General features: G+C 43.2%; 1 protein-coding gene across 4 annotated transcripts in view; it reads left to right on the forward strand.

Annotated features, from left to right (window-relative positions):
• Positions 1–25,675, forward strand: part of LEF1 (lymphoid enhancer binding factor 1) — a 145,733-nt gene that overhangs the window by 114,018 nt on the left and 6,040 nt on the right. Inside the window, exon 10 of one of the 4 annotated variants that reach the window (XM_073571985.1) lies at positions 3,496–3,539. The exons of the other annotated variants lie outside the window; for them this stretch is intronic. Within the exon in view, the coding sequence (XP_073428086.1) occupies positions 3,496–3,533 (38 nt within the window). The 3' untranslated portion in view covers positions 3,534–3,539. The remainder of the gene's footprint in view (positions 1–3,495; positions 3,540–25,675) is intronic. 4 annotated transcript variants of the gene reach the window in all.

Raw genomic sequence — 25,675 nt, forward strand, 5'->3', positions numbered from 1 at the left:
GCAAGCTTCTCAAATTTTGTTTCTTACCCCAGAATTTTGTATTAGTCTGCCCCTATATTCTGCATGTATCAATATTTTTATGTGCTTTCAGATAATCTATGTATCTAAGTTACTTCATCCCACTACCCTCCGCCACTCTTTTTGCTGAGATAAGTGGTAATGTTTGAACATGTCTTCATGTTAAAGAGCTGAAAGCCAACGGTGATTTCCAGCCATGACAAAATTATTCTATTTCTTTAGGGGCTTGGCTTGAAATTAGTTTATTTCGTTCTGCAAGAGCTCTCGCACGTAACACATAGGAGAGGTAGCTACTAGAGATTAGAGAATCAATTTGACGCTAATCAAACTTGTATTGAATTTTTAGGAATTTGTCTAAGCCCGGCAATTTTGATCAATTGCGATTCGCTTTGCTAAAATTTCCCAAAATTTTTACATTGCAAAGATTGCAACATCCACAGGAGGCTCACATGATCTCGGGCACAGACAGGCTTCTCCATAAATTCTTGTAACTATCACATCACATGATCTAGCACAGCCAATCGAGAGGGACTATAATAGCCTGCATGAAACCAGAGACAGGGAATGCAGCAGCCATTTTATGATGTGTCTAGTCAGTTATTAGAGTTCATACTTTAAAACAGTGAAAGAGAAAATTCTCTAAAACACTTTATTTTCCAATAATCTTTATTAGATTTTTAAGAATTTTTATAAGGGAAGGGAAGGGGTACAAAAACCAAGGGATAGGAAAAAAAAAAGAAATTTCCCTGTGAAGACAGGGGAATCCCCAAAAGAATGGGGAAATAGACAAGCTGTATATATAACACATCAGACACCACAGAGTGTTACATATTGCCTCGAATAATACAAAGAATCTTTTACGTGATCATCAGAGTTAAATATCAGTAAGAAAACACTTTATGAACTGTACAGATAGTAAGTGTGTAACATCACAGCAATGAAGTAAAGTTACCATCTGTTTATCCATAGCCATAGAGTAGATATTGAGGGCATTTTGACATTTTTTGTTTTTTCGAAACTGGCAAATATAAATTTAAAAAAGATTGGCTATTCTTTAATAGCTACTCTGTAAGTCATTGTCTGACCCCTTTAGTGAGCCTTTGCAACATCCTAGGTGGTACTTGCTCGATTGTTTCTTTCATTATGCTAGGGAGCACACTTACATAATTTTTTCCAATAGAGAATTTCTTGTACAGCTCCATATTCAGCTGGTCTCTTTTAGATCAATGCGTACTTCCCCGATGTTACCAATATGACTGTTACATTAGGTAAAGGATATGTGGCAGTGGCCATCATTTTACACACATGAAGAGAGAAGGAAGATCCGGCACTGGAGACTTAATAAAATCCACGATAAGTTTTATTCACATAATTTCATGATAAAACCATAAAGGGGAAAACAAACCCCCCACGCCTGACGCGTTTCGAACCTTACACCAGGTTCTTCCTCAGAGACATGAAACAAAACAGTTCACAAAATGATTATAAACATTCCTAATCAGCAGAGGGACTCCACACATGTGTATAATCAAAGAGGCAGACAACTAAGCCCTCAAATCACTGGTGGAGTCACTCCCTTGCAAGAAGAAAGAAAAAAAAAAAGGAAAAGACCAATACAACAATGGACAAGACATAGAATAAATAAAAACATGTGCAATACACACGTATAAATGCATAAATACATAGCAACTATCATGGATATTACAGATAGATTTGTTAATTTTAGTACACAACAAACCTACAAAATTAAAACCTACATGAATTGTAACACCACACACTTAGTGTATATGGCAGAGTGCACATTGTGCAGTTTATATTACATTGGCTGTACCACACGCAGCCTGAAGAGGAGACTAAGTGAGCACATCACCGCTTCTAATCCAGAGTCTATGTCCAGTCGTAGGAATGTGTCTGGCTTGTCCAAACATTTCCTTGAAATACACAAGGGTAATTTATGCAGTCTTAAAGTTAAGGGAACAGAACGGGTATTGAAACCCCCCAGAGGGGGTGACTGGGAACATTTACTACACTGTCGGGAAGCCTTCTGGATACTTGCGCTTGATGCACGATATCCACAAGGTCTAAATTATAGAAATGATCTTATGTATTTCTATTGAGTGCTGAGATTTTTGCTGTTTTTAATTTTTTTTTTTTGGGGGGGGGGTTTTTTTTTTTTTTTTTTGGGGGGGGGTTTATTTATTTATTTATTTTTTTTTTTTTTTTCTGTTTGTCATTTGATAGTTGCTATGTATTTATGCATTTATACGTGTGTATTGCACATGTTTTTATTTATTCTATGTCTTGTCCATTGTTGTATTGGTCTTTTCCTTTTTTTTTTTTTCTTTCTTCTTGCAAGGGAGTGACTCCACCAGTGATTTGAGGGCTTAGTTGTCTGCCTCTTTGATTATACACATGTGTGGAGTCCCTCTGCTGATTAGGAATGTTTATAATCATTTTGTGAACTGTTTTGTTTCATGTCTCTGAGGAAGAACCTGGTGTAAGGTTCGAAACGCGTCAGGCGTGGGGGGTTTGTTTTCCCCTTTATGGTTTTATCATGAAATTATGTGAATAAAACTTATCGTGGATTTTATTAAGTCTCCAGTGCCGGATCTTCCTTCTCTCTTCATGTTTGCAACACATGGTGGTCAGCCATTTGATCCCTAGGCACGACCGGCTTACAGGACTATTTTGGTGAGCACAAAATTTCCCTTTCCCCTTCCTAATTTTCATCATTTTACACACACACCCCCGTCAATCGGCCCCTTCCCCACATATTCGCTTTCTGACTATTTCTACGAGTTAGAAGACTGAACACTGAACATATTAAAAATAAAAAATAACAGACCACATTTTCAATTATTTCTCATATACAGACATGGATAAATGCAGTTTTTGAGATCATAAACCCATATTCCTTACTACACAAGAAACGCCATAAAGAAGGTGTATGTTGCTTAATTGCATTTATACAATTCCTGACTGTAGTGTTTGTAGGTGCCAAATACGCTTTATAAAGAGCATAAAAACATTCTCTGTCTCAATAGACCTGTCAGACCCATAAAAATAGACTGATAAAGATTATTTAAAGGTCAGTAAAGGATTGCCATCTGGGTTTTATTGACATCACACCCATCTACTGACCAACAAGGATGACCTTTTTTTGTGTCAATCAAGGAATAGGCGGCCCGGCATACAGTATTAATGTATGCAGAGGCAAGAAGTATGTGTGCTTGTGTATTATATATTTATATGTGGGTGTTGTGTGTGTGTGTGTGTGTGTGTGTGTGTATACCATACATATATAATATTATATTAGAAATGATGATCCATATAATTGTGTATTAATACAATGACACTTGTTAGTAAAACACTGAAGTCTGGTATAACAACCATTATTCTAGAAGAATAAATCTAGACATTTATATTTTTGCAATTTTTCAATCAACAACTTTGTTAAAAGACAAAAATTTTCTACAGGTGCAGGCCCACCAAGAATGACAGCCGCCTACATCTGAAGCATGGTAAGAACATCTCTTTGGCTCTCATATTGTTATTAGATGGAATGGGCCTTGTATTGAACTGCCCATCTTCCCTAAGATAAAGCTTCATCTGCTAAAGAGACGGTCTATTTTGTTAAGATGAAAAGTTTTCTGAAATCTGTTATACAAGGTGATTTGAGCTAACGTATCACCGCTTTACAAATGATGGATTCTCACAATGGTTTTTATACCGGCTTTGTCACAGTTGTAGGGCTCTACTTTTGTAGAGTACAGAAGAAGGCACGTCATGAAGCCACCAGTTTCACACCTAGGTCAATTTCTCTATGAATTCTGTGAACCTAGAGAATATTCTGAAATCCATATAGATGGAATGACATGATTAACTGACTGTTCTTAAAAGGAATTCTACTTTTGTACAAGAAAGTTAATTTGAGGTCTTAAGATATTCATGTTTCTATTACATTTTCTTATGCTGTACTGTTTTTACTTTAACTATTCCCTGTGCCTAAAGCCGTGTTCCCATAATAACGTGTAAGAGTGCGGGAAATTTCCAAATCCATATGGTTTGACCTGGAGATCTGCTCATGAATCACAAGCTGTTTTGTAGCAGCCTGTCATCTGCTTCTAGATTTTCATGCGTAGATCAACAAAGCAAAACAGACCCTCATATACATTAAGTAAAAATCGTCCGAACCCTCCAATTTCAGTGGGATCCCCCTGCCAGTTAATGTATATGGTGTCCACCAATAGATTGTCAGTGGGATCCCCCTGCCAGTTAATGTATATGGTGTCCACCAATAGATTGTCGGGAGAGCCCAATCATCTGACCCTTTGTTCTTCAAGAAATTGCTGCCAAAGGAGTCTGGCAGCAGCTCATTCTTCGAGAAGACAGGAACCCTTGGCCAAATCCAGCATTTCTGTGAATAGGGGAGAGAGGTGTCGGCTGAGCAAGTTTTCAACATACATCTATCTAATTTGCATGGCTGGCAAACTGTTGCCTAATTTTAATGGTCTATTTGCAGATGTGATCCAACCAGAGAGAATTGGGTACAGCACTCTATTAAAGAATAGTGAAAATAATACTGGCTCTAATGTCAATCCTTAATAATAATAATCTTTATTTTTATATAGCGCTAACAGATTCCGCAGCGCTTTACAGTTTGCACACATTATCGTCACTGTCCCCGATGGGGCTCACAATCTAAATTCCCGATCAGTATGTCTTAGGAATGTGGGAGGAAACCGGAGTACCCGGAGGAAACCCATGCAAACACTGGGAGAACATACAAACTCCTTGCAGATGTTGTCCTTGGTGGGATTCGAACCCAGGACTCCAGCTGCAAGGCTGCAGTGCTATTCACTGAGCCACTGTGCTGCCCATGCCCGTCCTTCACTAGTTAGTAAATTAAACCTTCAATATATATGCGATTAGGTCAAGGGATCAACGTGCTATTGTAGATTTTAGGTGCCCAGTCGAGAAGAATTTCCTTTAATAAGCAAAAAAAAGGTAAAACGATAAAAGCGAATACTAATATTTCACCCCGAAGTAGAATATTGTAAAAATTATCCCAGAAAGCTAAAGAAGTATAACTGTACTTCTATTCTTTATACAGATGACGTTTAAATGTCATCAGTCAGACGAAAGTACAGTATGTAGCCAGTCATTAGTTTGTGATTAATAGAGTCTCAGACAAGCCGTGAGACAGAGACAGTCTCCACTAATCACAAAGAAAAGACTCTCCATATTGGCTACCATATGATGTTGACATTGCCGAGCAGCATTCCAGACCACTGGCTCTTGAAATCTTTAAGGTACAGCCAAAATCCTGTTGCTGCATGTTCCTGTGAGCCAGGACATATTTGTAAATGTATGTCCGTAATTTGCAAATTTGTTTTCCAGTTGTTTAAGCACTCTCTCTCTTTCCTTACCAAGTCTATAAAGTGGAATCTTAGAATGGAAGGCATTTCCTTTCATCTGGCACCGTTCCATTGTTTACGGTCTGTGTGGTCTGACTCCTTGTAACATGCCACTCTCTAGAAGGACCTTCTCTTTTTTTAATAAAGACATCTGTTAGGGTCCGGACAAAGACGTTCTGTTGAGAGTCCTCACACGCTGCAGGAAACTAGTTTTGCAGTGTGCCGGGGATATTTCACATAGCACTAAAAGTTCTGTGGGCATTAAATAGTGAGAAATATTTCTTTGGCAGTTTTTTACTTTTTCCCCCCAAAATTTCCAAGAACTCAATGTGCTAATTTTTGTCTGTACACGGCTTACTATTTATTGTCTGCTTGCAGGACACATGGAAACCATGTGTCTATTTCCACGAGCAGTATTGCAGCTGTACATTGTGTACACACTTTATATTCCTGCATTATGTGCCTGGTGCGTGCCAGTCTCTTGTGGTCTAACATTGAATCATGTTGGATATGTAAATTCAAGCACATTTATTTTACTTATTGGTAACCCTGTCGCACCAACATTTGGGACCACGTGTATTCACTTAGCCCTAACCCATTGACTATTCTGAGACACAGCCTAAGAGCACAGTCAGACTGCCGTATATATCGGGCCGAGATCAAACCACAGTGCATGGACTGGCTGCAGTTTACTCAGCCCAAGCAATACAGCTGCATAGAAATATACAGTGGCTTGCAAAAGTATTCCCCCCAATTGACTTTTTAACGATTTTGCTACATTACAACCTGTGTTTAAATATCTTTGTAATCCGATTTCTGTGTGATGCATCAGCACTATACAATCTAAGTTGGTGAAGTGAGAAAAATGTAGGCATAAATTACATTTATGGGATCAAATAACTAAAAATTGGCAAATGCATATGTATTCACCCCTTTTGCATTTAAGCCCCTAAAAATTTCTGGTACAAGCAATTACCTTCATAAGTCACATGCTTAGTGAAAGGAAGTCCACCTGTGTGTAATCTAAGTGTCACATGGTCTGTCAGTATATACACACCTTTTCTGAAAAGCCACAGAGGCTGCAACACCATTAACAAGAGGCACCACTAACCAGACAACACCAAGGAGATCTCAACAACTTTGTCCCCAACTTCTTTAAAAAAAAATAAAATAAATAAATAATCCCAATCTCTAATGATTCCCCGGAGCACCATCAAATCCATTAGCAAATGGAAAGAAGATGGCACCACAACAAACCTGCCAAGAGATGACCACCCACCAAATCTCTCAATCCGGGCAAGAAGGACATTAATCAGAAAGGCAGCACAGAGACCAAACGTAACCCTGAAGGAGCTGCAGAGTTCCCAAGCAGAGAATATAGTTTCTGTCCATATGACCATAGTAAGCCGTATACTCCATAGAGGTGGCCTTTATGGTAGAGTGAGCAGAAAAGAAGCCTTTTGTTATACACAAAAATTGTAAGGCTTGTTTTGAGTTTGCCAAAAGACATGTGGAGACTCCCCAAATGTATGGAAGAAGATGCTCTGTTCTGAAGAGACTAAAATTGCGCCAAACCAACACAGCTCATTACCACAAGAACCCCATCATCGACAGTGATATATGGTGGTGGCAGCATCATGCTGTATGTATGTTTTTCAGCAATTGGAACAGGGAAAATGGTTCAAGTCGAGGCGAAGATAAATGGTGCCAAATACAACAGTGGTATTCTTGAGCAAAATCTGTTTGTCTTGTCAGTTATTTGAGACTGGGACAGAGGTTCACTTTCCAACAAGACACTGACCCAAGTCACAAGAAACATGTAAATATTTTGAAGTGGCCTAGTCAAAGACCAGACTTTAATCCAATTGAGAATCTTTGGTCAGACTTGAAAATTGCTGTTCACCAGAGGAAACCATCTAACTTGAAGGAGCTGGAGCAGATTTGCCTTGAGGAGTGGGCAAAAATCCAATCGGGAAATTGTGGGAGCCTCTACAAAGTATTGACTTTAGGGGGTGAATAGTTATGGACACTGAAGTTTACAATTATTTTATCCTATTTATTTGCTTCACAATAAAAAGAAAACCAAATATTCACAATTGTAGACATGTTCTTTACATGAACTGATGCAAACCCTCAAAAAAAGTTACATTCCAGGTTGTGAGGTAGCAAATTGCGGAAAATGTCAAGAGGGTGAATACTTTCTCAAGCCACTGTATGAAGCTGTCACGCTTGGGTCATAAGAGCTGCCAGCTAGTCAATGCATTGCAGTCCGATTTATATGGCTGTCCGACTGCACCCTAACAGTTAATCTGGACCACATCATAAGAATAAATGGCTGCAGACTTTAATTCTCATCATTGCTGATCATAGAAAAAACTTCTATATGGGAATATGTATGGGAAAGTTGCTGTGTAATTTTTCTCATTGTGTTAAAGCCAATTTTACAATGTTCCCATTTGTCTTTAATCACAGTAGAAAGTTTGCCTTTTTTTTGTTGTGGATAATGAAACCCACAAGGGAATGTCACACCACAATTATTTGCATGCTTATTGACTTCAGCACTGTCAAATATTACATTATATTCCACTGTTCTGTCCTTTTTATTTACTTGTTTTAAGTACTAGTGAGAAATCTTTGCTAGTAATGGGTGAACCCGTGGATTTTTGGGTCTGGTAGTTCGGTCTAACATCTAAAAAAAAAAAAAGTTTGCTCCGGGTACCTGAACGGCACCCGAATCCAGACCCCATTCAGATGAATGAGGGGCCCGAACCTCCGTTTGCCACACTGTCATCTGCATGACAGTGCGGCAAATACGGGTTCCATCTAATAGACACCTCTCCATTACAAATACTGTAAGTTTGATGTCAGCAGCCATAAAACAGCTGACATCAACCCGAAAACCATTACACAACTTACCACTGCACCAAGGCAAGTGGGAAGAGCCGGGTAAAGAACCAGTATTGTCAGATCTAATGGATGCGCTTTTTCTCGGGCATGTGCTGGCTGCTATTTTTAGGCTGGGAGGGTGGGGGGGTCAATATCCATGGCCCCTTACCAGTCTGAGCATACCAGCCAACAGCTGTTTGCTTTAGCTTGGCAGGTTGTCAAAAAATCGGGGGGTCCCTAAGCTTTTATTTAATTTAAAAAACTGCATGGGACCCCTATATTCTTGATAAACAGCCATGATAAAGCTGACATCTGAGGATTGCAGCCCACAGCTGTCAGTTTTGCCTGCGCTGGTTATTAAAAATTGAAGATATGTCAAGCAGAAGTAGTTATGTTTTTCATACAATAAGATTAACGGAATATTCAGGGTCATTGCTTAAAGTTACAGGCTCAAATACCACAGTTATGATATTGACCTACGCAATTTATCATTTATCTGCTAGTCTCCCACCGATTACAGAATGGAGAACTTGTGTCCCCTGTTTGTTCCCGTGGAGTAGCTGATTCAATCAAGTCTATAGCCCTGTTGGAGGTGATGAAGCACAGCGCTGTCTACATATCTAAATAGACTGAGTGGCGCATCTGCTTAGCTGGTCCATTCAGACTTACAGCTAGGGAAGAGTGAGGGGCATAAGTCCCCTCCTACGGCGATCAGTACCAGTCATGGGATAGCTTACTTAGGATAGAATACTCCTTTGGGTCTTGTTGATAATAATTTCTGCCTATTCTACTGTTTTGAGTAACTTTGTCCAAGGGATCCAAATCACAATCCACAGCATAGTTTACATCCTAATTATGTATGTTTGTGAATATATTTGTAAATGGTGTTTGGGTTGACACAGTATAGCTCGATTTTAGGTTTAGATACAATATGACTGCAGCTAATGAGATGTATTTCTCTATTATACCCTAATAATGGTTTATCCTGCCATGTCCCACTGTGCAAAGTGCAGGCTGCTTGTTTAGGATAGGCTGACACCTACTGGTAAATTTATTACTTACTACTTTTTTTTGAATCATGAAAGACACCAATTATCTTATCGCCTCTTTTGTGTGAAATACTGGATAATTTAAAGTATTAAATGTAGCAATTACTGACCCTAGGGGCATCTGTGAGATGATGGTGAATATTAAAGTCTACACACCTTTGTTAAAATGCCATGTTTTGTCATGTAAAAAAAAAATCATACCAAAAAGAATCATTCCAGAACATTTTCCACCTTTTAGTTTCATCTATAATCTGTACAATTTAATTGAAAGTAAACTGAAGACTTTGAGTGTAAAAAGAAAATCAAGCAACAAAAATAACGGTGTTTTCATAAACAAGCACACTGTTAAACTAATACTTTGAAGTATCCATTGAATTTTAGACAGCATTCAGTCTTTTTGGGTGGGAGTCTATCAGCCTGGCACATATAGAATCTGCAACCTTTGCCCACTCTTCCTTGCTGTAGTGTTTCAAATATATCAGATTGCAAGGGCATTTCCTGTGTACAGACTGTAAGGTCAATCCACAGGTTTTCAACTGGATTTTGGTCTGGGCTCTGTCTGGGCCATTACAAAATGCTGATATTCTTCTAACGAAGCCATATTTTTATTGCTTTGGAGGTATTCTTGGGGTCGTTGTAGTTCTGAAAGGTTAAATTAGTCTTGAGCTTTTTTGGCAGAGGTCTGAAGAGTTTGTTGCAAAATTGGCTATTTTGAACTGTTAATAATTCCCTCTACCTTAACTAAAACCCCAGTTCCAGCAGCAAAAAAACAGCCCCAATGCATAATGTTGCTTCCCCATGCTTCACTGTAGGTATGACATTCTTTTGGTGATGTGCAGTGTTGTTTTTGCACCAAACATACCTTTTGACTTATCAGAACCTGACATGCTTTCTCACATGATTTTGGCAGACTTGATGTAGGTTTTGGCATAACATAGCTGGGCTTGGATGGTTTTTTTTTCTTTGAAAGAAAATGCTTCCTTTCTACCACCCACTGGCCGCACGATATGAATAATATGGAAGTCTGTTGTCACATGCAGTACACAATCAATATTTGCCAGAAATTCCTGCAGCTCCTTTAATGTTGTTGTACACCTCTTGGCAACCTCTCAGACCAATTTTCTTTTTGTCTTTTTGTCTCTTCATCAAATTTTAATGTCACTGTTGTGTTTAAATTAAGGTACTTCTTGATCACTGTCTTCATAGTGGTCTGTGGTATACTGTAGTTTCTGTCCAAATTTTTTGTACCCTTCTGCTGACTGATGGCTTTAAACAATGAGATACATTTGCTGTGTTATAAGCCGTCTACGAGCGAGAGTTTCTTAGTTGAATTTTAAAGTAAAAGCCATCAGGAAAATCCTACTAATATTATATTAGGGTTAGTCAGAATCCCTTTATATTATGGCAGCTGTGTAGTGACTACTATTCAACATGAATTTAAGGGCTCATGCACATGACCTTATTTCAAGTCTGTATGCGATCTGACAAAACATTGGATCGCACTTTGACCAATGTTATGCTATGGGGCCATGAACATGTACAATTTATTTTCCTCAGACAGCAGCATGCCTGAGTTTGATCTGATATTCAGATCGCATAAGGCCATGCGAGTCAATGAGTTTCCACAGACTGACAAAATGAAAAAGATTGAGAATTTTTTTTCTCCATTTTCTCATCCAAGATCACACTCTAATCTGCATAACCGACCAGATTCTCTCAGATGAGAGCATAAACGCTCAGGTGACCCTAGCTTAATGTGATTGCCCAATTCCAAACACAATCACATCCCCAGTTATAAGAGGGTCTTTACACATATGAGCATGAGGCTAATAACTTTGCAGATCAGGTACTTTTGTGGCTGTCAACTGCTGGTTGTATCATGGCAAATGGAGGAAACAAGTTTTTTCTATTTCCCAGTCGTTAACTTGTATCATAGTAATTTTGGACCCATCGAATATAAAGGCACTTTGACAGCAGGATATATTTTGTTATTTTTATTTTCCCCATTTAAAATTGTTTTTCTCTCTGTAGATTTGTAAAAATTATGGGTGACATTAAAGATGGAAAAAGTTTTGAAATTATTTTTCTTGGTATGATTTTTTTTTTTTACATGACATAAACCTGGCATTGTAACATGGGAGTGTAGACTTTTAATATCCATTGTGTAATAGTGCTGGTAAGTATACGTCTAGGTAAAAGACACCCTTTTGTAATAGGCATTTGTCCTATTTTTCTTATCCACTTGGGCAGTGGTCTCCAAATTGTGGCAGTGAGCAGTTGTAGAACTACAGCACCAAGCAAACACCTGAGCAACTATTGCTGAAATCTTTTATATTTATCTACGGCTTGAAAAAAAAACTCCCGGTGCGACCGTACAGTTTCTTATTCCACATCCAGTTTATTCATTCATGCAGTGTGTGGTCCAGTATCTGATGTCAGTTCGTCATTGCTTTTGCATGCTCTTGATTATAGCTGACCTTTCAAGGTATTTTGATTTTTGCATAGTTAAATATACATCATTGAAGCCCTGCAATTGATACGTCACTGAATTGTACCTACTTGACTTGCCATGTGTAGGTTAGCCTAGAGTTTCATGCTGTTTCTTTAATAATGCGGAGCAGTGTTTGTTCACAATTGTAGCATGCGGCTCTTTTGTTGAATAGAGAGCCACTTGTGAGAGCCTCAGAAAATATCATGTTGCCCTCCCTTGCCTTACAGAATGAGACATCTGTGGAGGGCTTGGAGAATGCGGCCTTCATGACATGCCTGTGAAGTGATATGCTAAATTCTCATATTCCCATGTCCACATAGCGCCCGTGTCAACTGTGTGTGGCAAACTTTATCATATTCTTTTCCTAATAGATGTTAGAAAATACTTTTTCAGATTTCACTTCCTCCAAGATTGTTATGCCGTGTCTGTGCCCCAAATCAGATGTTTCAGGGGTGGATCAAAAGATTCGACATGCCTGCCTGCCCAAACTTTTGACCTTCTAAAAGCCTACGTACTTTATGTAACGGATGTGATTTATATTACTTGACTGGATGCAATATTTGTGTGTGACTTCCGTGCCAAGAAGAATGAAGATCCTTCTATAATTTGTGGTGTAGCTCACGTCACTAATGCCAGGAACCCAGAACTCTTCCTATTAGGTTGAGGTTTTGGTCTGGAAGTCCCAGACCTCACTATCTTGGGTTACTGGACAAATGAACATTTGCACCACTGTGCTTTCAGGCTGTAACATGTCAACTAGGCAATGTTTACTGCTTTGTACTGGTGAGGTGTCTCAAGGATATTGGCAGAATTCTACACCATATGGACCAAAGTATTGACACCTACACATTACAACTACAAGAGCTTTAAGGACATCCCATCTTAAATGGCTATATACATTAAATGGTTGATTTGGTCCCTATTTGCAGCTAAAACTGTATCATCTCTTCCAGGAACACTTTGTACAAGATTTTGGAGTGTCTGGGAATTTATGCATATTCACCCAGAAGAGCATTTGTGAAGTCAGATACGGATGTTGGACAAGAGGGTTTGACTCAAATATTTGTTATTTCCAAAGGTCTTCAATCCGCTTGAGGTCAAGAACAGGACTATCTGTGGAAAACGCTAGTTTTTCCACACTAAACTCACCCAACCATATCTTATTGACCTTGCTTTGCGCAATCGGGCACAGTAATGCTGGAACAGAAAAGAGCCTCCAATGGGGCACAGTAATGCTGGAACAGAAAAGAGCCTCCTCCAATGGGGCACAGTCATGCTGGAGCAGAAAAGAGCCTCCTCCAATGAGGCATTGTCATGCTGGAGCAGAAACGGCCTCCTCCAATGGGGCACAGTCATGCTGGAACAGAAAAGAGCCTTATCGAAATTGTGTGCACAAAAATGATTTCATATGGTAAAACATTAAGATTTCCCTTCACTGGAACTAAGGGTCCTAGGCCAAACCTAGAAAAACAATCCTATACGATTATCACATCATCACCAAAGTGTGCAGTTTTCAAAATGCAGTCAGGCAAATAACCTGGTATTGGCCAAATCCACACACTCAGGCTGCGAAGCTTGATTATTCACGCCACACATTTCCACTGCTACAGAGCCTAGAGTTAGCATGCTGTAAAGCATTGTGCTTGGTGATGTAAAGCTTGTTGTATGCAGCTGCTCAACTATTCCAAGAGGCTTTGAACACACAGGTTTTTTTGTGTGCTGATGTTAATTCAAGGGAGATTTGCAACTCTGGGTTGTTAGTAAAGCACTGGTGATTTATATACTCTCTATGCTTTAACTTTACATGGTCTACCACTTCAGGTATGTGCACACTATCTGTAAATGCTGCAGGTTGGACGCTTCGTACTTGTGCAGCTTCCTACCCGCAGCGGCCAAATGGTACAACATAGTGGATGGGATTTGAAGAAATCACATGCCCAGTATGTGTCCACAGATGCCTGTGGCTCACCCGCGGAGACAGACATGCGGCGCGTCTTTCCAGATGGCAGCATATCAGTTTCACCCATAGAATGTATTGGATGTGGTGAATCCACATGGATCAGTGAACACATACGGATTCACCTGCGTTCAATAGAAGGCAGTGTGGCGCCCTGCATCTTTGCCGCCGCAAAAGGGTTAAATATGTACTGTTTTGTATGTGTTTTGTGAGCAATGGGAGTTATGCTTTCTCTGCTAGAGACCACAACACACACAATTTACCTCACTCCCTTACTTGTCTTAAGCTTAGAGCTTTGGAGACATACCCTAACTGGGAGGGGAAGGAGTCGAGTTGTTGTTTCAGTGAAGAAGATGGCGGAGGAAAATGGAGGACGCTCCTGGAAGCAATAACGTGCTCCCTCCGGAAGTAAAGCTAAGAAGAATCAGGGAGCCGGCCCCTAGGCCATCCATGCTTTTACAGCAGGGTGGTAAGCTGAGAGACCATGTGGGTTTATACAACCAACAGCCAGTATTTTCCCCCAGGAAGACTGCAGCAAACTAGGATCAGTGAAGGATTTTGCAAGAAGGAACTTGAGCTTCACACAGGATCCAAGCTGCAAGTTGCCAGAGGAGGAAAACACAGTGCGTAGTGGCTGTACTGGAAGTTCCAAACTCCGGGAAGCCTTGGTCCCAGAAGGGATTAGAATAGCAGGAAGCTTACACCAAGTCACAGCAGAGAGAAGGATAAATCCCATTCTGCAAAGCAGACTGTAAACCTGGTGAGAGTTGTAATATCTCCTCTGAACTGCATCTGAACTACAGTAAATGATAAAGTGACTTTCCTTGTCTCCTGCCTTATTGCTCCATGCCTTCTACTTCCATCACAATCTCTGGGGGTCAGCCCTGGTTGGAGAGGGTTAAACATCTGCATTGCCATCACCATCTACTCTCCCAGGGATCATCTGCAGTGCCGGCAATACTACAGTCGAACACTCCCAACTGGCATCACATACTCTTTTTCAAACTTTTTATTTTTACTTTATTTTTCAACCCCCATTTCACTGTCCCTGGAGTACAGGCACTGGGCACGGTCGCCAACCCCATGACCTCCTGAATCCAATGCTGCCCGGTGAACTGAGTACCCCGCTCCGGGTGAGACAGCAGCACTTTGGATGCAGCGGACACACGCTGCGTCCAAAGCACTGCCATTTCCAGATCGCGTGCAACCGGCCTTTATGACTGAGTTGCTTTGGTTCCTAAACACTTCTTCTACATTTCAATAATACCGCTCACTGTTGATCTTGGAATATTTAGGAGGAAAGAAATATAACAAGCTGACTTGTTACAATGTTCCCATCTTATCACAGCTGCATACTAGAATTCAGTAAGCTTTTTAGGAAGACCCATTCTTTTACAAATGTATGAAACACAGAATGATGGATAGGGGCTGGATTTTATATACTTGTGACAATAAGACTGAATAAATGAAAAACCTGAATTCAATGATTAAGACTAGTGATGAGCGAATATACTCGTTGCTCGCCTTTTCCCAAGCATACTCGGGTGTCCTCCCGAGTCCCAAATATTTTGACGTGCTCGGAGATTTAGTTTTTGTCGATGCAGCTGCATGATTTGCAACTGCTACACAGTCTGAATACATGTGGGAATTCCCTAACAAACAGGCAGTCCCCACAGGTATTCAGGCTGTCTAGCAGCCGCAAATCATGCAGCTGTGTCGACAAACTACGGTACCTCTCACTCTAATTATTACAACAATCTCTTGTTATATGTTCTTACAACTTCCTAACAGGGTAATGATTCCAATACTATGAGAGTCACTGTACTGCTACTTCCTCTAATACAGGCCCTAGCGGGGGTTTCTTGTTCTTCCCGCTAGGCCGCAAGTCCTCCTGACAGTCTGACAGGGCTCATTGGGCCTCCTTTGCTTGAACTGGCCCTTGCCCTGTCTGTTGTACTAGCCTAGGCCTACCTGTACTAAAAGTCAATGCTGGAAGCAATGGGCTCCCTCACGCCTCCCATTCACCACCACAGGTGTCCACTGCTGAGCAGAGTTTTCTCACAGATCTTTGGTGCATGACCAGTGGTGGATGTCTCTTGTAATTGGTGGTATGAGGGCTGGGTCTCAGCTCTTGACTGGCATTTTCTGGACTTTGGGTCTTGACCAGTGGTCTTCAGGCTGGGAACTGTGTCATCAAGGTCACCTGACCCAGTGCTTCATCTAAACTCTTTCCTCTTGAAACTCTCTCTTCTGGTCAGTTCTGCACAGTCCCGTTTGGACAGTAGATGGCAATCCTTATGTACAAATGCGCTGGGGATTCCAATCCTTTGTCACACCCTCTTACATAGTCTAATTTCCTATTTATGACATTAGGTATATGTAGTATATTTTACTAGGCATAACGGGGGTAAGCACTATACTTTATTTAGCAAAGTGAATATGTGATGCCCACGTGCCTATATTCAAAGCATATTTGGCTGCTCAGTGTACAAGCCTTGTTTGCTATAAAGGAAGAAAGCCCCATGATTTCACAGCATCCAGCCGCCACCTGAGAGGGTGCCGTACCGACCGCCACCTGAGAGTACTGGTTGTGGGAAATTAACACATTTTTCCCATTGTCATGCAACCCCCACTGTACAAGTTGCTTATTAGTAGGCCAATACCTGTATGCATTGACAGATTTTAGAAATTTGCTGCAGAAGTGCTCGACTTTGATATGTTAATCTAGATTGACACTCTTGGCATACTGGTAGTATAAGCTAGGATTGTAAAATGTTCTTATTAACTGTTTCTTGTGCTGACTCCCAGTAGGCCTCAATCAAACTGAACCACAGTTATTTCACTTTGGGAAGTAATATTTCTGTGTCATTCTACATTGATTTTCTGTTTGCCAGAATAAGTGAAATTGTTCTGTAGGTTCTTGAAAAGCAATTCTGCTCTGGGAATGGTTTCTTCTGGCTTTATCAGTAAACTCACAGCAGTGGCATTAAATCTGAGGGACAAATAATAAGCACACAGTGGCTTTTATTCAGCCGTGATCGTAGGACTTCACATATGTAAAATGTGACTTGCAGCACTCTCTTTGAAGCCTAACCACAGCCAGGGTGCTGTAATTGCAGCCTTTGATTGTGCCGACTTTACTTGTGGATTGGGCTGTGCAGCGGCATGCCTGGCTTGGCAAGACTTCAGCAAAAAAGCCCCCCAGTGAAGTCTCAGATGTGGGCAGTCCTTAGTCTGTGAGCTGCATGCCTGTGGTTTCTTAAAAAGAATCCTGATTTGACCTGTTTTTTTGTCTACACAGTAATGCCAGAGTTTCTTTCAAAGGTGCTTTTCAGATCAACCAGGGGACTAGTACTTCCCGCTGCCGGCACATAGACCACAGGTTGCTGAAGCAGACCTGAAACAAAGTGATGAAAGTCATGGTGTTTTATCGTTTTTCTCCAAATGGCTAATATTCATTGATAATAATGACTCTTACCCAATATAGGGGTCCCTGTTTCCAGAGCTTGTGCAGGGCAGGTTTTACAGACGCCTTTCTGGAAATGTTTGTCTTGGAATGTCGCTGTTTTTCATTATTGACTGACTCCGTGGAATATTTCATATATTGCATCATCGATATGTCACTCTTACTATTTCTTATTAGATTGTGGCTCTGTGGCGGAGCTTTGTCTCCTTGTCAATAATGCCGTTTGCAATTAGATCAACTCTGGCTCCACAGCATGTGCCTACCACGTTTTCAGCCTGCTGTTCTTATGGCTCAAGTGAAATATCAGATCAGTATAAAATGACTTGGATCGCACCTCGCCACTTTAATCCCAGAGCTTGTAATGATGGGTTGTGGGTCGCCCTCCCAGGGCTGTGGGGTACTCGGTACCAGGCCGGTGTCGGCGGGATGTGTCACAGCAGCGGTGACCCGGTCCGTGGCCCTGGGTGCCCAATTAATGGGGGAAATTGTATGGTAGAATGTAGTGAATGGAATAGTTTGTGACGCCACCTGTGGTGTTCGGCAAGTGAGATGTTAGGGCGACGCTGCATGCAGATCCTCTGGGGCTGGTGGTGTGCTGCAGCCAAGATGGTGAAGCTCCCCACAGGTGGAACTGTAGCCCCAGGGCAGTGTAGATGTAGGGGAAGAGGAGAGGCACAAGCGGTACCCAGATGTAGCGGTGCTGGGTGCGTTGGCGCAAGAATGAATGGAGGACACCAGGGCTTGTAGTTCCAAAGCTTTACTCACAGTCTGTAGTACACACAGGTGCCTGCCTCCGTGCAGTGTCCTCCGGGTCAGGGACTCAGTCAATCTCCAGGCAAGATGGAATGCTCCCTTCCAATGCTCTGCCAACATGTGCCTTTCTGAATGTCTCCTCTATAGCGCCTTTAAGTGTGAAGTACTCATAGTACTGAGTTACACTGAGTGCCTCCTGACAGATGTTCCCAAGAACTCTACTTGTACGGCAGACAGCTGTAGCCTGCTTCGGGGACTCCTCACTCCTGAGTCCCGGCTCTCTATCCAAGTTGCTGTTGTGCCCCAAGTCTTAGATGGGAGTAGTGCATTTATAGCCCACTACTCCACCGGTGTCTGCTGCAGAACCATTAGTGTCCGTACAACCTCGGGGACCGGGCCCCAGCCTTGCGCTTAGAACTTCTAGGCAGGGTTCTTCCTCTAACCCACGTCCTCTGTATTCCCTTTTAGTCCTACGTTCCGTACTATTCTTTCCTTCTTATGGAAGATCAGGTTTCAGTTCAATGTCTTTCTCCTTTGCTTTCCCGTGCCAGTAGACGCAGGTCACTGAGATCTGCTGCAGCACCTCCATCCCTCTCCCAGGGAACTCCTTTCCTCACTCCTCTCTGAGTGACTTCCTCCCTCACACTCGCCTCCTGACTGACTGAAATTCTAAGCATTCCCTCTCGTTTATGTATTCTCAACTCCATCTGCCTCCCAGCACATTTCTTGTTCCAAGCAGGGAGCCACCAAAGATGCTCTGCTACACTCCAAGCAGGGAGCCGCAATGTGGCTTTGCTGAAGTGGGGTGCGAGTGTTGGAGCGTGGTCAGGAGCCTTCAACTTACCTGGATGGTGGGACACCACACCTCAGGAGGAGGTGCAGTACCTCTGTGGCGACCGAGCCTCAGGGGTGCCACATACCCCCCCGTTAAACACAGCACGTCCGCGGGCTGCAAGGCAAACAAAGTTGACAACACAGGAACATACAAAATTTTTGTAGTGCTAAACAAACATTTCTTATACTAAACTTCCCAATGTGGGAGGCACTCACTCTTGAACATTGCAAACAATTCTTAATTAACTATCTAAAATCTTAAGTCAAACGTGCAATTCTCAATACAATACGTAATTCAAAGTGCTATTGTCTGTTACTCACTATCACTTCAGCATTCTTCATCAACACATTTCTTTCCATCTTTAGTGCACATTTTCTACTTTCTTTTAACTCTGAGTGACAACCGTGGTGCCTGGTTCATCACCTACATTTCCAATTCTTTATTCAAATCTCTCTTCTCTCTGTCAAAACATTCCTAATTCTATATAAAACCATTTCCTAGTTACCAATACTCTTATAAGACACATCACTATCAAATACTTCACATTTAAACTTTCAGAAATTTTCTTGTAAGCATTGGGCACCACTCCCAGCCAGGATCTCTTGCAGTGTCCTTTGATTGGAGTCATACTCCAGATGAGGTAGACCTTATCTTCGAAAAGTGTTTATGTAAAACCAAGAGAGGGCACCTAAAGATGTGCAACTATTTACAATTTCAGTTCTGGACCATTCAGTGTTCATGATCTCCATAGTTCAAGTATAAAGGCTGCCAACAAAACTGGGCAACTCTGGAAAAACCAAAACTAAAACATAATAGAAAAACAAAGCACAACTGTGCAAATAAACCCTCCTGGGTAACAAGATTTACTAATGGTTGTTGTTCCCTGCTGGGGCTTCTGGACTGGAACCGCTACCAGATGTGAGAAATGCTTTGGCAGTCCTCAGGTATTCTTCCTCCAGTGGGGTGAAACGTGCGGTGTTCTGTGGCTGTGGGACTGGTACGGCTCGAGCTTGGCACATGGGGGCAATGGGTGGTCTCTGCCTGTAGGTCTCTATGAATTCCTCCGGGACTCGCCTAATGTTCAAAGCGTACCAGCCTCTCAGACCTTCGTGTCTGGTGAAGGTCACGTGATCTCCTGGGCTCAGGTTCCTGGCAGGGTGCCCTTTTCTCAAATGAGGTTCCACATCTCTCCAGTTGAAAAACAGGTCGGAGATTCGGCTAGGGTCATGGATTAAGCCGAACCCCCTCTCCTGATTCACATTCAGGACATGGCCCCAACCTGCTGCATCTCTGGGACCGTAGTGACTGGCTCTGACCTGCTCCTTCTGGTCCAAATCTGGACCTAGTACCGCTAGCCAGCGCCGCTCCCTCTCCCGGTGTTCAGCTGCCAGTTGCCGGATGGTAGCTTGACAACTAGCCCAGTTCTCATCATCCTCCCATTCCTCCCGGGACCGATCCAGGCTGGTTTTGTACCGCAGCACCACTGTCAGGGGTTCCGGTGTTTCTCCCGGGGGCAGGTATCCCGGTCCCAGACCAGATCTAGCATGACCTGGCCAGTCGCTGCGACCGTGGTACACCCCAGGGCCTTCCCAGGTATAGGGGCATCAGACGTACCTGGGGCCTCCTGGCGGTGTGGTCTCTGCTCCGGTGCAGGCGTAGTGGCGGTGGGCGCTGCACGGTGGGACACCGGGGACGGCGGTGGAACTAACGGCGGCTCCGGGTCCGCAGGGGTCTCTGATGGGACCTGCGCAGCCGCGTCAGGTCCGGGCTGGAGCTCCTCTTCCTCCGCTTTGGCTCCCGGGGCCTCATACAATTCCTCCTGAGGCGGCAGCGAAGGGGTTCCGGATGCTGCCGGTGGTGTAATGGCGGCGGCAGGCTCCACGGAATCTGCCTGGGGAAGCTCCGGTGCAGCAGCGGCGGCGGGTACCGGTGTCGCGGGTACCGCAGGTGTAGGCCTCTCCTGGGCGCGCTGCAGATTCAATGTGCATAGCGCTTCCTGCCTCAGTTGCAGGCGGCGCGTTAGCTGGGCAATTTCGTCCTCCAGCTGCTGGCGGTTCATCTCAGATACTGGGTTGGAGCCTTCAGCCATGGCGCCAGGGAGATTCAGCATAACCTCCTTGCGCTCCGCAGGCCTCCTCCGGTCTCTCTCCAAGATGGCATTCTTCCTGTCTCGGCTCTTTTCACGCCACTGGCTTCTGCCCCTCCTTCTTGGGGCGGCGTCTTCTTCCAGCGCCTCCTTACCAAGCCAGTATACGAACCCCTCGGGGGGGTGGGTCATGTTGCTGTCACATAGTAATTCAGGCAGGGGAGGCCCAAGACTGTTCGCGGTCTTTTCCTAGGATCTCCCATATCATCACGCCCTTCTTCTCCGCACCAGCGGCCATTTTTAATGTTCATTTTACAGTCTATTAAATTGGGTCTTCTGCACATTCTCAAAAGTTTTAAGTCCAACAAATCCTAGGCACACAGAATCCGATGGCATCAGGTCTCGTCATCCTGTTCGTGACGCCAAGTTGGGTCGCCCTCCGAGGGCTGTGGGGTACTCGGTACCGGGCCAGTGTCAGCGGGATGTGTCACAGCAGCGGTAACCCGGTCCATGGCCCTGGGCGCCCAATTAATGGGGGAAATTGAATGGTGGAATGTAGTGAATGGAATAGTTTGTGAAGCCACCTGTGGTGTTCGGCAAGTGAGATGTTAGAGCGACGCTGCATGCAGATCCTCTGGGGCTGGTGGTGAGTTGCAGCTAAGATGGTGAAGCTCCCCACAGGTGGAGCTGTAGCCCCAGGGCAGTGTAGATGTAGGGGAAGAGGAGAGGCACAAGCGGCGTAGAAGCTGGTACCCAGATGTAGCGGTGCTGGGTGCGTTGGTGCAAGAATGAATGGAGGGCACCAGGGCTTGTAATTCCAAAGCTTTACTCACAGTTTGTAGTACACACAGGTGCCTGCCTCCGTGCTGTGTCCTCCGGGTCAGGGACTCAAGTCAACCTCCAGGCAAGATGGAATGCTCCCTTCCAACGCTCCGCCAACATGTGCCTTTCTGAACGTCTCCTCTATAGCGCCTTTAAGTGTGAAGTACTCATAGTACTGAGTTACACTGGAGTACCTCCGGACAGATGTTCCCAAGAACTCTACTTGTATGGCAGACAGCTGTAGCCTGCTTCGGGGACTCCTCACTCCTGAGTCTCGGCTCTCTATCCAAGTGGCTGTTGTGCCCCAAGTCTTAGATGGGAGTAGTGCATTTACAGCCCACTACTCCACCGGTGTCTGCTGCAGAACCATTAGTGTCCATACAACCTCGGGGACCGGGCCCCGGCCTTGCGCTTAGAACTTCCAGGCAGGGTTCTTCCTCTAACCCACGTCCTCTGTGTTCCCTTTTACTCCTACGTTCCGTACTATTCTTTCCTCCTTATGGAAGATCAGGTTTCAGTTCAATGTCTTTCTCCTTCTTTCCTTTCCCGTGCCAGCAGACCCAGGTCACTGAGGTCTGCTGCAGCTCCTCCATGCCTCTCCCAGGGATCTCCTTTCCTCACTCCTCTCTGAGTGACATTCCTCCCTCACACTCGCCTCCTGACTGACTGACTGAAATTCTAAACATTCCCGCTCTTTTATGTATTCTCAACTCCACCCGCCTCCCAGCACGTTTCGTGTTCCAAGCAGGGAGCCACCAAAGGTGCTCTGCTACACTCCAAGCAAGGAGTCGCAATATGGCTTTGCTGAACTACTCTGTTGTGTGGGGTGCGAGTGTTGGAGCGTGGTCAGGAGCCTCCAACTTACCTGGATGGTGGGGCACCACACCTCAGGAGGAGGTGCAGTACCTCTGTGGCGACTGAGCCTCAGGGGCGCCACAGTTGCAAAAATGCAGATTTATTTTAACTTATATACCACAATCATATTTCTGCAGCTCTTTACAAACCTTATAAATAATCACTGCCGCACAATATAAATTCCCTATAGGTACATTTATGGAGTATGGAAGAAACCACGAAGGAAACTCATGCAAAAAACGGGGAGAACATACAAACTCCTTGTAGAGGTGTCCTTGTTGAGTTTGAACCCAAGATCTCAGTACTACAAAGCTACTGTGCTAACCAATGAGCCACCGTACTGGTCATAAATGCATATCCTTAAAAGGGTTGTCTGGTCTGAAATGAAAAGGTTGCTGTCGCACAGTGACTGTAGACTTTTGAATCCCCCTCTCCCTGGCTCACACACTGTGCGCTGCGAGGATTCGCCGCTTTCCGAGTCGGGAATGGTGGTGATGTAACAACATTAACATTAAAAAGATAATTTTATCTAATCTGTTGAATTTTTAAAATGCTAGTTTTGAGAAAACTGTCAAGATGATTAGGCATAGACTTTTAAAGTAAATGCATCAGCCTCATCAGATCGGATGCTAGAAATCTATTTACTCATGCAGTTGGGTTATGAAATCTGATGACAGATCCGCTTTAACAAGTTTTACCTCCCGTATCCCGCTTTCCATAATTAGGGTCATGTTTTTATATACAAAGGTACATGCCCATATTATAAAAGATGAACATTTTATTCCAGAAGCCAATATTAACACAACTCTAAGACCTTTATAAAGCTAAACTGAAGTCACACAGACAAAATGTTCTGAGTACAGATGCTGAGGTTACAACTCCACCCTTTAAATATGCAAAGAACCAAATCAAAGAGGTCAGCAGGTTCAATCCCATGGAAAGCAACACTCTCCTTGATGACTAGTAATCCTCTGTTCGCATGGTTGGGCAGATTCCGGAGTTTCTCTTAACCTCATTGCGGCTTTAACCTCTCCAGGATTCTGAGGCTTCATCAGAGATACTTAGCTTGTGTATCTTCATTATTAAAGACCTAACTTACTAAACAATCTTGTAAAGGGAACCTGTCACAGCCAGAGACATTATTTACCTGCAGACATCAGGGTAATCTGTGACTAAATACTGTATAAATCCTGTTTGGCCGGCTTACTAGAAGCGCAGCTATAGGGAGATAATGAAGTTACAGTCACCACTCACTACACAGTGAGGGCACTGTAATTGGTCATCAGCACACGCACGCTGCATGTCAATCAAAATGCAGATGGCGTCAACCTCCTATTCACCGAGGGCCACATCAGCATTCTGGTTGCCTTCAAAGGGCCACTTGTAATTGTAAGGGCTCATACAGGCGCCCGTGTAACATGGTACGAACATGGACTTTGATTCACAGACTGGCTGTGGGCTATAAGAGTGCTATCCCTGGGTAGTAGGGCTAACAGTTCTGATCCTGGGCAGTAGAGCTAGAAGAGAGCTGTCCCTGGCTTGTAGGGCTAAGAGAGCTGTCCCTGGGTAGTAGAGCTAGAAGAGCTGTCCCTGGGGAGTAGGGCTAAGAGAGCTGTTCCTGTTTAGTAGAGCTATAAGAGAGCTGTTCCTGGGTAGTAGAGCTATAATAGAGCTGTTCCTGGTCGTAAAGCCATAAGAGCTGTCCCTGGGGTGTAGAGCTATAAGAGCTGTCCCTGGGTAGTAGGGCTAAGAGAACTGTCCCAGGGTAGTACGGCTAAGAGAGCTGTCCCTGGGAAGTAGGGCTAAGAGAGCTGTCCCTGGGAAGTGGGGCTAAGAGAGCTGTCCCTGGGTAGTAGGGCTAAGAGAGCTGTCCCTGGGTAGTAGAGCTATAATAGAGCTGTTCCTGGTAGTAGAGCCATAAGAGCTGTCTCTGGGGAGTAGGGCTAAGAGAGCTGTCCCTGGGTAGTAGTGCTAAAGAGCTGTCCCTGGGTAGTAGGGCTATGAGAGCTGTCCCTGGGTAGTAGGGCTAAGAGAGCTGTCCCTGGGTAGTAGAGCTATAAGAGAGCTGTCCACAGTTATTACCACATAAAGTGACAGTGGTAAAAATTGGCTTGGTCTCTAAGGGGTTAAAACAGTAGGTAATCCTTTCCCATTAATTTATTTCTACTGATTGCACTTTGGATGTTTTATGCCAGAATGTCAAACATTTTCCTAATAAGTCACCCCTCATTCCAGTAAAGTCATTGTCAGAAAAGTCTTTCTGACAGATAATGACAGTCTCCAGGGGCCAAGACCCAGGTGTGGATGTCCCAGTCCCAATAAGGGATTTCCTTGATGCCATCAGCATATAACAAACAGTTGTTGACTTCAGTGTGGTGTTATAGAGATCAATACATTCCTGTATACCGCTCAAGGACTACGTTAGCACATACCATTAGTGAACCTACAAAAGCTACTCCTGCACCTTAGTTCAGGAAAACAATCGCTCTGTGAAATATTTCCACTCAAAAAAATACAGAACAAAAATAGCTGTAAATAACGAAAATAAAGGACAGCTTCCATCTCCAGCCTAATAAGCTGGAAATATAGGTGCTGCCCGTGCTAAAAAGAAAACATTGTTGATTGCACTGTGAACATAACAAAAACACAGCTGAGCCCTAAAATGGTCATCTTGTAATCCTAATAATTCAGAAAACGGCAATATCAATTTTTTTTTTTTTTTTTAAAGCCTAATATCTACATAAAACGTATAATCCGTGAACACAATGCCCCTGTTCATATGGTGAATGATATAGTTGTTCTAACCATCATCATGGGGAAGAATGGTCCTACGGGCATAGTCTGTTCATAGCAGAGGGATTGTTGGAAGACTTGCTCCAGGCAGATTTATGACCCACATATGATTAAAATCAATTACTGTAAAGCTACAATTCATGAGATGAGTGGATTGATCCGCGAAAATTCCAGTTGAATTTTTGAAATTTGTGATGTCATGCGAATTGTACCAGTTTTAGATTCAATTTGCCGTTCACAAAAAAAA

Source organism: Dendrobates tinctorius, unplaced genomic scaffold, assembly GCF_039654945.1.
Source record: "Dendrobates tinctorius isolate UK_male_01 unplaced genomic scaffold, ASM3965494v1 ptg000030l, whole genome shotgun sequence".
Classification (NCBI taxonomy): domain Eukaryota; kingdom Metazoa; phylum Chordata; class Amphibia; order Anura; family Dendrobatidae; genus Dendrobates; species Dendrobates tinctorius.